The 12195-nt window shown below is 41.3% G+C and overlaps 3 protein-coding genes across 3 annotated transcripts; 2 read left to right on the forward strand and 1 right to left on the reverse strand.

The window, feature by feature from the left end:
- LOC141933977 (olfactory receptor 10A7-like) lies at positions 1-896 on the forward strand. Its single transcript, XM_074849130.1, is given in 2 exon segments — positions 1-289; positions 292-896. Coding segments are annotated over 2 exon segments (894 nt in total).
- Positions 897-967: 71 nt separating this feature from the next.
- Positions 968-3845, forward strand: LOC141933978 (olfactory receptor 6F1-like). Its single transcript, XM_074849131.1, has 3 exons — positions 968-1011; positions 1206-1218; positions 2892-3845. The coding sequence occupies exons 1-3, from the start codon at positions 968-970 to the stop codon at positions 3843-3845; spliced, it is 1011 nt and encodes a 336-aa protein (XP_074705232.1).
- A 3055-nt stretch (positions 3846-6900) lies between these two features.
- LOC141933979 (olfactory receptor 6E1-like) lies at positions 6901-9410 on the reverse strand. Its single transcript, XM_074849132.1, has 3 exons — positions 9343-9410; positions 8598-8724; positions 6901-7869 (listed from the first exon to the last, which is right to left on the reverse strand). The coding sequence occupies exons 1-3, from the start codon at positions 9408-9410 to the stop codon at positions 6901-6903; spliced, it is 1164 nt and encodes a 387-aa protein (XP_074705233.1).
- Between the last annotated feature and the right edge of the window lie 2785 nt (positions 9411-12195).

The raw sequence follows: 12195 nt of genomic DNA on the forward strand, positions 1-12195 counted from the left end.
ATGACCAGCATGAACCACACAGTGGTGACCTATTTCCAATTTTTACCTTTCTCCAGCATTCCAGAAATCCAAGTCTCTCTCTTTTGTCTGGTATTGCTCATGTACGTCAGTACTTTGCTGGGAAACATTCTCACCACTCTGATCACTATGGTAGATGTTGCCCTTCACTCCCCCATGTATTTTTATCTCAAGAACTTGTCCTTCCTGGAGATTGGCTACACTACATCCACAATCCCCAAGATGTTAGTGAACTTCCTCACAAAAAGGAAAGGCATATCCTTTCTGGGCTGTGCCTCTTAGGGATCACAGAATGTTGTCTGCTGGCTGCCATGGCCTTTGATCGTTATGTGGCCATATGCCGTCCCCTGCGCTACATGACCATGATGAGCTGGAACATGTGCTTCCTGCTTACAGCTGTATCTTAGCTTATTGGGGTCTTGGTGGCCTTAGGGCAGACAACTTTCATCTTTACCCTTCCATATTGTGGGCCCAACAGGATCAATCACTTCTTCTGTGACCTGCCGCCTCTGCTGAAGCTGGCTAGTGTGGACACCTACAAGAATGAAATCACCACCTACAAAATAGCAATCCTCTGTGTCACAGTTGTGTCATATGCCTGGATTCTCCACACCATCTTCAAGACTACACCATCTGGGGGCAAGAGGAAAACATTGTCTACCTGCTCATATCACCTGGTTGTGGTCACTCTGTTTTATGGATCTGCCATTGTGACCTACCTGAGACTCAAAGCTTTCTATTCAAGCAGCAGTAACAGACTGTTTTCTCTCTCTTACATACTGATGCCTCCAATGATGAACCCCTTGGTTTACAGCTTGAGGAACAGAGAGGTGAAACAAGCCTTGAAAAGACTGATAGCCAAAAATATAAATATTTGAAAAGTTTATGAATTATATTAAATGAAATCTAGCAGTAGCTTTGATATTGTGTGTGTTACTGGAAGGCCAATATGACTTCTTATCACTTACCCAAAAATTCGTATCTATCTTTCAGGTCTGAGTCAATCCTCCAGATAATTCCATCCTTTTTTTTCTTTTTCTTTTTTTTTTTTTTTTTTTTTAGAGGTATTTCTCAGAATGTTTGTCATGTAATTTTAAGGTAGGTTTGGCATACAGATCAAGTGAATTGCAGCTACCATATCTTTTATGGTCTGTCCACCCATACAGAAATAGCTCTGTACTTTGCAGGTGTTTACCTGTGGTAAGATGAAACTCACATTATTCTCTGAATATTGTGAAAACATTTCTGTGGAGTTTATATAAAAATAATTACACAGTGATGCATGCTAGAAATTATCAGAGAAGAGGACAAAGGACATAATGAGAAGTACTCCACAAATATCTAAGACATTAATCTTCTGGTGAGTTCTGATGTAGAGTGCCGCGATTGAGAGACGGGAGGCAGGCTTGATGCAAGCAAAGTTCTCCACTTTATTACATGTAACACTCATTTTTATAGAAAATCAGAAGATGCGTGTGTTAAATTGATTGGTTGCTATGCTTCAGAATTCTTATCAGTGCGCGCTAATTGGTAGCTACTTAACATTTAGCAATTGGACTAATAGCAACTAAGCCGCTCCTATAAAAAACTCTAAATTCCTTGCTGTCTGCACCGTCTTCGGCCATTTATCAAGCATGACTCACAGGTTAGCAATTCTTCACCATATCAGCACTTTTCCCAGTGTTTTTCTCTTCCCTTTATCAGGCCTCCCAAGGTTTGTAGCCTACAAGTTCCAGTACATCCCCCTCTAACAACGGAGCAGTACAGGCCGTTCTGTCTGAGTCCTTCAAGTCATATCCGACAGTAGAGCTTTTAAATATTATGAAAATGAAAGATAAATTCTCTTTAATTCTGTTTGCCTCTGCTTTGTCTCTCTGTCACTGTATATACATTTATTTTTCTCTTCCTTTATCCATCCCTGTGCATATAAAGCCCTGAAATTGTAGCTGACCAGGAGGTCCTTCTGAGATCTCTTCCAATCGGAATTATTCTGATTTTATATGCATATATTGCCTCTTTACCTTTCCATCTATCCTTTCATATTGATGCAAGGGGTTGTGTGTGGGTGTGTGTGCATTACACCTATCTTTGTTCTTTGTTCTCCATTTCTGAGCTTATGCATCCATTCTGTCTGTATAACTATTCATCTACTCCTGTGTATGCTGCAGCACCTCTCTTTCTTCTTCCCTCTTCTGTATATAGTTCATTACCATATGATTCTCCACTCAGTTGATTGACTCAATTTCTATATGTCAGTCTTTCTGTCAGTCTTCCTTGCCTTGCCTGTCCAAAGACTCATGGTGGGATTCATCTGTCCAGTCCAGCCTCCATCTGTCAGAAACATTCATATCCTGATTGTTTTCTGTGTCATATTGAAATATGCCAGACTTAAAAAGAGGGGGGGGGGGAAGTTATCTATGTGTAGACAACTGAATAAAACACCATATGCCTTATTTTCAGGTGTCTAAAGTGGATGCGGATGAATCCCAGTTAAAATATTGAACATTTTTCAAAAATCAGACTTTTTTTAATACATATCAAGTTAATTGTCTCAAAGAATGAAGTAACAGGGGGGACCTTTCATTTCTTTTGGACTTCTCTTCCTTTTTAGTACTATGAGTACTGGTGACCATGCTCATAGCAGCCTATGAGAGGGAAAAACTACTTTTTAAAAACTACTTTTTAGAAAAAAAAAAAAAAACAAACTGAAAAAAGAAGAAAAAAGCTTTGACTTCCTTGCACATTTTAAAGAAATATTTTTTTTTCAGTACATTTTTGGGTCATCTGGGTTATGAATTCTAATATGTAAGGCAGAAAATAAGTAGCAATACAGTAAACAATGTTCTGTTTTTTTATTGTCTTGTGTTGTTTAGATGAGTCTTTTGTCTGATGTTCAAAGAGGAAACCATAGTGACACACCTGTATTCATCCTCCTGGGTTTTTCTGGCCATCAGTATCTGAAAATGTCTTTGTTCGTGCTTTTTTTCATCATGTACATCTTGGCACTCTTGGGAAACTTTTCCATCGTGGTCTTAGTGAGAAGCCATCCACAACTTCATACCCCCATGTACTTTTTCCTCTGCAATCTCTCCTTCCTGGAGATCTGGTACACCACAGCTTGTGTCCCCAAAGCTCTAGCAGTCCTCTCGGGTGGAGACCCAACCATTTCCTTTGAAAATTGCCTTCTACAGATGTACTTTGTTTTCTCTTTGGGCTGCACAGAGTATTTTCTCCTGGCTGCCATGGCATATGACCGTTGTCTGGCAATCTGTTTCCCCTTACATTATAATTCCATCATGAATTGCACCCTTTTAATCCAACTTGTCTTTGGATCATGGTTTTGTGGTTTCTTGTCCATAACCATACCTACATATATGATTAGCACATTGTCTTTCTGTGGCTCTAATGTTATTAATCATTTTTTCTGTGACATAGCCCCATGGATAGTTCTCTCTTGCACAGATACCAGCCTGGTTGAGTTAGCGGCCTTCATAATCTCATTCATTGTCATCCTTGGCTCATGCACTATAACCCTGGTGTCCTATATTTACATCATCTCTACCATCCTGAGAATCCCATCAGCTATAGACCAACAAAGGGCCTTTTCCACTTGCTCTTCCCATCTCATTGTTGTGATTATTTGGTATGGTTCTACCATTTTTCTCCATGTCAAACCTTCCATAAAGGACTCACTAGATTTGACTAAAACTGTCCATGTACTTAACACTATTGTCACACCTTTGCTGAATCCTTTCATTTATTCTCTGAGGAACAAAGAGGTGAAAAAAGCTTTGAAAAGAACAGTGCAGTTTAAGGCCTGGGCTTGAGCTGGGATTGTCACTCAAAAGATGATATTATGTTTCAGGGATTTTTTTGTTACTTTAAATACTGAGTTTATCTTGGAGATATGAGTGAGGTTGGAGCACATATTACAGAAAATTTTGTGGACAAAGTGTGGACCTGGGAGTCATGGATTTCATCTCCAGCTGTATCATAGACTTTCTTGCCTTGCACTTCCACTTCCTGCATTTGTAAAATCTGGACATCACACAAAACACTGTGGACTGGTTCTCTGATAATTAGGTGTAAAAATATATAGCTAATCCCTTGGAATTATTATTTGTTTCAGCCAATTTCAGAAATCTGTATGAGGATTTTCATCACCTGGGTCTCCTTTAATAGTCATGAGTAAGTGACAGGCACCTCCAAAAACCTATTTGAGACTTAAGAGTTCATTCACCTTAGAGGTGGACCCTTGGACAGCACCCACATAACCAAGATACTAATTTTGATGTGTCTACTTTGATGTTTCTACAAAGACTACATCCGGGCCTTCATATCCACTTTTATTCCAGATATGGGGATTCATTCTACCTGGACATCGAATATATTGTTTTCATTTAAAATTTCCTTGGGCTTCTGAGGATATACCCATACTATGTAATTAAATAGTGCCAGGGAATAGCCCTGGGCACAGGAACATGATTTTCTATGTTGCAGAATTGTTAGAAAGATCCCTGTCATAGCATTGGGTTATGCGACCTACTATTATTGCAAACATCCTTTGTTATTAGAGGAGTTTTTATCAGGCATAAACCATTTCTATAGATGGCTTGTATGTGTTTTCTATTACTTGCTTCCTCTGTCTTTATCCCTTTCTTCTTCTCTCTCAGTTCTTTTCATTTGGTTGGTTGGGTTTCTTCCCTATGTCTGTTCTGATATCTGCAAAATTGTTTTTTTAAAGGAACCATTAAAAAACCCTGCCTTGTTCTGTGTTCATTAAAAGGATCTCTGCTTCATGACATATGACATAGTAAACCACACTTGTTTAAAGAAGCAAGTATTAAAGACAAAAAATTGCCTGCCATAAAATGAAATGTTCAACTGTCCATTTAATATCTGCAGTTCTATGGAGAATTATGGAAAACTGATTTTGACTCCCTGTGGTTCTACAACCACTCAAAGAACTGGTGATGACTCACCAAGACCGGAAAATCCGTGGGAGAACTGACAAACTGCCCAATGGATTAAGGATAACAGCAGAAGCACATGACTTTTAGTATAAATTGATCTCATCATGAGTTACTACAATGGGAAATAGGCAGGAAATACAGACTTAAGCAGTTATCCCAGTGAAGGTAATTATTCAGAAATTCAGTAATTCATGGGAACAGGACGAACAGGTCTTGTGTCAAATATATGTCACAAGTCAGGTAAAGGAAGTGAAACAGCTTTTAGGTGGTCCTCTCTGTCATACAATTCCTGGTAGACAAAATGTTAGGGAGAGGCAGAAGGAAAGACGTGAGAAGCAACAGTGAGCAGCCATTAACTGCTAGGCCTCAGTGACAAACAACATCATTCCTAGTCTACCCATGATCTACTTCATCCAGTAGCAGAGCCACAGAGCCATGTGCACATGTTCACATATTGGTTCAGGCCTGGCTTTCTGTCCCCATCCCACACCACAATCTTCCTTCCTTCCTTCCTTCCTTCCTTCCTTCCTTCCTTCCTTCCTTCCTTCCTTCCTTCCTTCCTTCCTTCCTTCCTTCCTTCCTTCCTTCCTTCCTTCCTTCCTTCCTTCCTTCCTTCCTTCCTTCCTTCCTTCCTTCCTTCCTTCCTTCCTTCCTTCCTTCCTTCCCTCCTTCCTTCTGCTGGCTGAGACTTTCTTAATTTTATATGGCTTACCTAGGTGGCATTATTCCTGTACCCATACCCTGAACTCTGAATGAATCCCAGGGGTTCCTGCACAGAGCACATCCATGGGAGGAGTGATCAGACCTAAAGAGTTGTTTCCTAAGGTTATATGCAATTCTGAAAAAGAGTATGAACTCAAATAGTAGCATGAAAATATAAAACACTGCTGTCAGTGCCAAAGTCCTTGCTTACTTTTTTTCCTGTTACAGTAATATACTTTTATGTTGTGGAAATGCCTAAAGATCAAAGTACTTCCCTTTGATCAGCCCTTCACTCTGGTCAGCCCTCTGCAAGCAGAAAAGAGAAATAAAGTTTCTTTCCCAAGCAGCTGAGTAGAAAACCAAAGGCAGGGGATGTTGATGTATGGAACAACACAAGGAGATCAAAACCACCCCCAGGCCATCCTGAGAACCCCTAAGCTCTATTCTACTGAAGCAGACATGGAGACAGAAACAATTTATTGGAAGAACTTGATAATAATGAAGGGTTGTTTGTGTGGACTTTGGGACATGAGCATGACTGTGACTGCTACAGCATAGGTCAGGTAGGGACTGAATGCCCAGGCCTGTGCTTAAATGAGACCCCTGCATCCATGTGCAAAGGGTGTGAGTGGAGGCCCCAGGTGAGACTGGTGATGGACATAAGGGCCTACTAGCGTGATTAGGGTCCTGACAGTTTGTTAACTTACACATTAAAATGACCTTTGCATTGGAAGATAGTTTAGTGAGGCATGAACTTCCAGCTTTCAGCATGCAAAACATCTACTTGCAGAAATCAGAGAGGAATCAGTCACTCACCTCCACGTACCTGTCTGTAAATGGCATTATGACAGGAACTTTCTGTGTGATGATGTGTCATCTGTTTTGAAGGTTAAGCATCTCTGTCTGAGGTATAAACAGTATTTATTTTAATTTCCTATAGAAGTCTAAAGAGTTTATTAACACATCAGTGTTGTCTGGCTTGGATTTCATCACAACTCAGTTCAAATGGATCAAATGTGGCTACTTGCTACTGATTAAGTCAAAGAGATGCTATATGTAGCCAGGGCAGAGAAGCAGGCATCGTCATAGTCTTTATACACTCAGGTGAGGTGAATTCCACCTAATTAATCCCCACACATTATCTTTATTCCCACCCCCCTTCCCCCCAGGGTACTGGGAACTCTGCTAGGAAGTCATTCACATGAACTCACTGCTTTGTGGCTCTGGATATCAAAATATCATCAGAGCCTACAAAACACCTTGCTACCAGATCTTTCAAGGCCTGTTTGACTTGTTCATTTTGGAGAGTGTAGATGTAAGGGTTACATAGCTGAGTAATCACACAGTAGAGGAAAGACACAACTTTGTCAAAATCCCTTCCACCCCGCTGGCTTGGTCGGATGTACCTGAAGATGGAGCTGCTGTACAGAATAGTGACCACAATGAGATGAGCAGAGCATGTGGAAAAGGCTTTTTTCCTGCTTGCTGAAGACTGGATGTGTGTGACAGTATGGATGATGTAGGCGTAGGAAAAAGCAGTTACTGATAAGGTGCCAGGTAATACTAGAACACTTGTCACTAGCATTAGTTTCTCAATGAGGCCTGTGTCCGTGCAGGACAGCTGGAGCAATGGCGCTATATCGCAGTAGAAGTGGTTGATGATGTTGGACCCACAGAATGGCAAATGGAATATAATTGTGAGTGGGGAGAACATCAAGAAAAAACTTGCCACCCAGCAGCCCAGCACCAGCTGGAGACAAAACCTATTGTTCATGAAGGTAGCATAATGCAAAGGACGGCAGATGGCCACGTAGCGGTCAAAGGACATAAGAGCTACATGGAGGAAAGTGCAGATACCCAGGATGAAGAAGAGGGATAACTGTAGGAAACATCCAGAGTGGGAAATTGTTTTTACTCCTGTGAGGAGGCTGTAGAGTGTTCTTGGCATGAAGGTAGAAGTGAAGCAGATTTCCACGAGGGAGAAATTCCTGAGAAAGAAATACATGGGGATGTGAAGGCGTTGGTCCACCAGTGTGATGGTGATGACAACGATGTTTCCAAGGAGGATCAGGAGGAAGGCAACAAAGAGAGTGGCAAATAGGATGGTCTCCAAAAAGTGATTGCTAGTGAGTCCTAAGAGAATGAACTCCACTGTTGTCTGATTCATATCTGAAAGCTGTAAAATAGTTAAAAAGAAGATGTTAAAGATGTTCCAAGAAGAAGAAATGAAATCCTAATCAGGTGGTGCATGTGGTGGTCCTAACTGGAAGACTATTGTAAGCCAAATAGTGAGTGATCTTCATAACGGTTGACCTGAGTAGGTACCTGGCTGTGCTGCACATATCACTTGGCCACAGGACAAACTTAGCTGGCAAATCATAAGTAAGCAGCCTTTAGGCAGCTCCCACTTGGGACCAGTGATGACACCACCAGCATGTTCTTGTCCTCATCTTAAAGTGAAGCAGCATGTTCTCATGTGGACATCCTTTTGCTGGACAGTAGAAATCATGAATAGCATTTTATAATTCTTAAGAAAATCTGGTAAGACCTTTAAATACCATAATGTGTGGGAATTACTCCACAGACAGGATCAGTGCAATGGTCTGTGCCTTGGCTAGTAATCCATCCAATATTTCACAACTGTGCGTTCCCAGCATCTTAAGAGTCATAAGATTATCTATACTATTCTCTTTCCCTTTTCATATTAGCTTCAAAAAATGGTATTTTAATTCATACCTTACAGAATCTGAGTACCTTTCTTACTAGTATCCATTACAAACCCCAGAGCCCATGCATTATAGTACCTTTGAGGACAGATTCCAAATGAGACAGCACACCCTTTTCCATAGAAATCTTGAATGTGATTCATGTCACCTGTCTGTAGATTGATACTTGCCTAAGTACCTGTATATTCCTCAGTATCTGCTGCGTTGTCAAAGGCAGAGATTCAATACCTCCAGAGAGATTTTCTGTAGATCTTAAGCTGAGTGTCTGAAGTACTGGCATGTGTTCACTCTTGAAGATACTGACCCTAGATGATAAGAAGAGATTTAAATCCTCCCTTGTCTTATTTGTGGTACCACAGGTCAGGATCTGCAAGCATTCTTTAACATTTCTGACTAATTTCTATTTTCCAGGCTGACTTCCTGATTTAGCAGACAAATACCAGTTTTAGTGCTCTACTTTTTAATCACATTTCCCCATATTTATGGTAACATAAAAACAATAGCTCCCCAAATTCCTGTGGGTTACCAGTCTGTATCAGTTTCCAGGTGGCAGTGAGGTGGCAAGGTCTCTTCATCACATTTTAGAAATACAATGAAAAACAGAATAACTCTTGTGCACAAATGGCATTCCCTGAAAAAATATTAATAAATTATTTTATTTAATTTTTTTTTGTTCATTAATTCCCCTTAATAAATACTCCTAGGGAAAAAAATAAAAGGGAAAAAAAAAGCAAAAAAAAGTAACAATGATCTGTTGAGGAGATAGCAAGGATTTCATAAGCAGCCTGCAAATCATTTCAGTTTAATGTGATCTCAAGCCTTCAAACTCCCATTAGCATGCTCATAGCCACTGTTTCACAATCACTATGCGTGCCTTCTGAACTGTTTTAGGGCTTTATTTTAGCATGAGATGAACCCTGCACTGGAAGTTCACTCCATTAACTGGAAAGGTCACCTGCCCATTGATGATGTCTCTCTTGTCTTCAGTCATCCCAGAGGAACACCAATAACTGAAGCACAGCCACCTGTCCTACAGATTATATTGTGTCTCACATTTACCTCTTTCTGACATGGAGTACATCAGTTGAGCCTTCTTTCTCTAGATCCACATTTTATTCTTCCCAGTAGTCCTACATTTCTCTTCTGTCTTCCAGCTTAGGGAATAATTAGGCACTGAAATTTCCTGATGACACTGCTTGTGACACATCACTTTTGTGGGTAGGTTTTGGGGACAGCTGGTTTGCAGAATCATGGAATGAGTCACAGAACACTTGAGGTTGGAAGGGACCACTAGAGGTCATCTGATCCAACCCCTCTAATCAAGCAGGTCACCTAGAGCATGTTGCGTAGGACCATGTCCACTTGGGTTTTGAATGTCTCCAAGGAGAGCCACTCTACAGTCCCTGTTGGAAACCTGTTCCAGTGATCAAGTCACCCTCAGAATAAAAACGGTTCTTATGTTCAGACATATTTTCTTGTGTTTCTGCTTGTGCTCATTACCTTTGGTCATGTCACTAGGCACCACTGAGAAATGCCTGGCTCTGTCCCCTTTGCACCCTCCCTTCAGATATTTATGTACATTGATGAGATCACCTCTGAGCCTAGATGTCACAATAATATAGCATAGCTCTACTCCAAGCAGCAGGAGATGCAAACCTATCTGCAACATTGCCCTGATGGGAAGTTACTGCCTTTGATTCAGTTGAAAAAGAAAAGGAATTTCTTACAAGGAAAAGACATATGCAGAACAAACCAGGACTTTTCTATTTTCCCCTACAAACTGGTAATTTATTCTCAAAACAGAAATGCAGAGAACTGTAGAGACCAGAATTTTCTGCACATTTCCATTGCCTTTGGTGAATGCTCTGCAAGGATTCTGTACTTTGTTTCCCATCACAGTGTCGGTGATGGGAAACAGCTCCTCAGTGTCAGTGAAGAATTGCATTCTAAATCCTTATAAACATACTCCTCTTTTCTGCTTGCAAAGTGCAGTTTTTTCCACAGGTCCAAAAAGGAAACCCACTTTTGGTGTGAAAACCTGTTTTGTAACAATCCACAGATAGTACTGTATAGAGATTTCTTTGTTTTCATTTTCTGTGAGAACAGAGTATTTTTGCAGAAGTATTGGGGGAGAGAAGAGAAGGCAATCTGCTTTCAATTCAAACCCAAACTTTCTCTTTTGTCTGAGAAATCTCCCTACATAAGACTTAGATCGAGCTCTGGTAAAAATCTGACAGACAGAAATGCTGTAAGGCAGCTATCAACGGTGCAGCATAGACTGTCTTCCTTCAGACCTGTCCCAACACGTGGGTAGCGCCTCTGAAGCTTTCAGCGTTAAGTAAGATAGATTACAAGTGGTAAGCAAGCATTTTCAGGTGATTTTCTCTTTCCTAGTGATACTCTTTCCTCTGTATATACACTGTCATGGGCAGTGTGTGGAATTAGTTGTCTTTTCAGTATTTCTGTCAGAAAGAGTAAATACCTCCAGCAACCTGCTGTTTCTGTGATCCAACTTCAGAGAAGCTCCTAGATGTCATGGTCAAGTTACAAGATAATGCAGCATAGCCCTACTCAGAGGAGCAGGGGATGCAAACCCACCTCCAACAGAAGACTCCAGCAACCTTCCCTCATAGGATTCCAGGTGCCTGTGTTAAGCCAAGTGCTGGGATTCAAGAAGAAAACAAAATCTCAAACCACTCTGAGCTTCTGGTCATTGAAAAAAGAATAACAATAATTAGCAGATTTGAGATTCTGTCACCATGGAGCTAATTAAAAAGTTCTTGCAGTTCTTGGAGTGCTCACTTTGTTCGTGTGGATCAGGACTACGTGCAGATGCAAGAACCTTGTGGTAAGCGGAGCAGAACTAAGGTGGGCATTTTCTGTGCAGTAGCTGAGACTGTATATATTGTAAGCACAGCACAGCCCCACGACTTGAGGCAGGTAATATTCAGTCAGGTCTTAACTAGTTAGTTTGCTCTGTGGTCAATGGAGAGAAGCGGACAACACTTGTGGGCAGTTCACTTGAGACAAACCTACATTTGTGAGGTGCCTGTCCCACTTCAGGAGTGCCTCAAGGGTTGCTGCTCTCTAGGGTATCCCAGATGACTGCACTGGGCTGGCAGACACGGCACAGGGACACCCAGAGACACACAACCAGCTGGGGCCACAGTTGGTGGCCAGGTCTGTGTCCCAGAACACAAGTAAGGCAGTAGCTGCCTAGGCTGAGGATGCTGAATTGTATTCTTAAGCTCATCCCTTGGCACTGCACTACAGACAGAGGAGATCTCATCACGGGAGTAGCAGGCAGGAGTCCTCTCTTCCTGAAGTAATGGTTTAACAGAGGGTCAGAGGTGGAAGATCCCCAGAGGCCTTATTTCTCCAGCCTGATTTAAAGGCATTGTGCTGGCAAGCTCAGATGTAGACAAATGTTTTGTAGATATATGAAAACAGAGGAGAGGAATTCCTCCCAGGTGACTGGCTTAGGCAAAACATGTTCCTGCAGATAAACAAGTGAGTGAAATTCAGCGCTGGGGTTCAGAACCAGCAACATTCTTACAGGTCTGGGTGTGCAAGGGCCATAGCTGACCTGGTGTCACGGTCTACTTGGTGGACTTGTGATGGTTTGTTTGCTATGGTCTTGAAAGTGCAAAATTAAGGTGACCAACACCAAAGGGGATAGCATCAATCAAACACTGAAACTTTATTGTGTTGCCCATGAAGCGGCATGCAATAGTTAGAGAAGGGTGAAAGAAAGGGGAAAAGTAAAGTTAAGTTTA

Source organism: Strix aluco, chromosome 24, assembly GCF_031877795.1.
Source record: "Strix aluco isolate bStrAlu1 chromosome 24, bStrAlu1.hap1, whole genome shotgun sequence".
Lineage (NCBI taxonomy): Eukaryota > Metazoa > Chordata > Aves > Strigiformes > Strigidae > Strix > Strix aluco.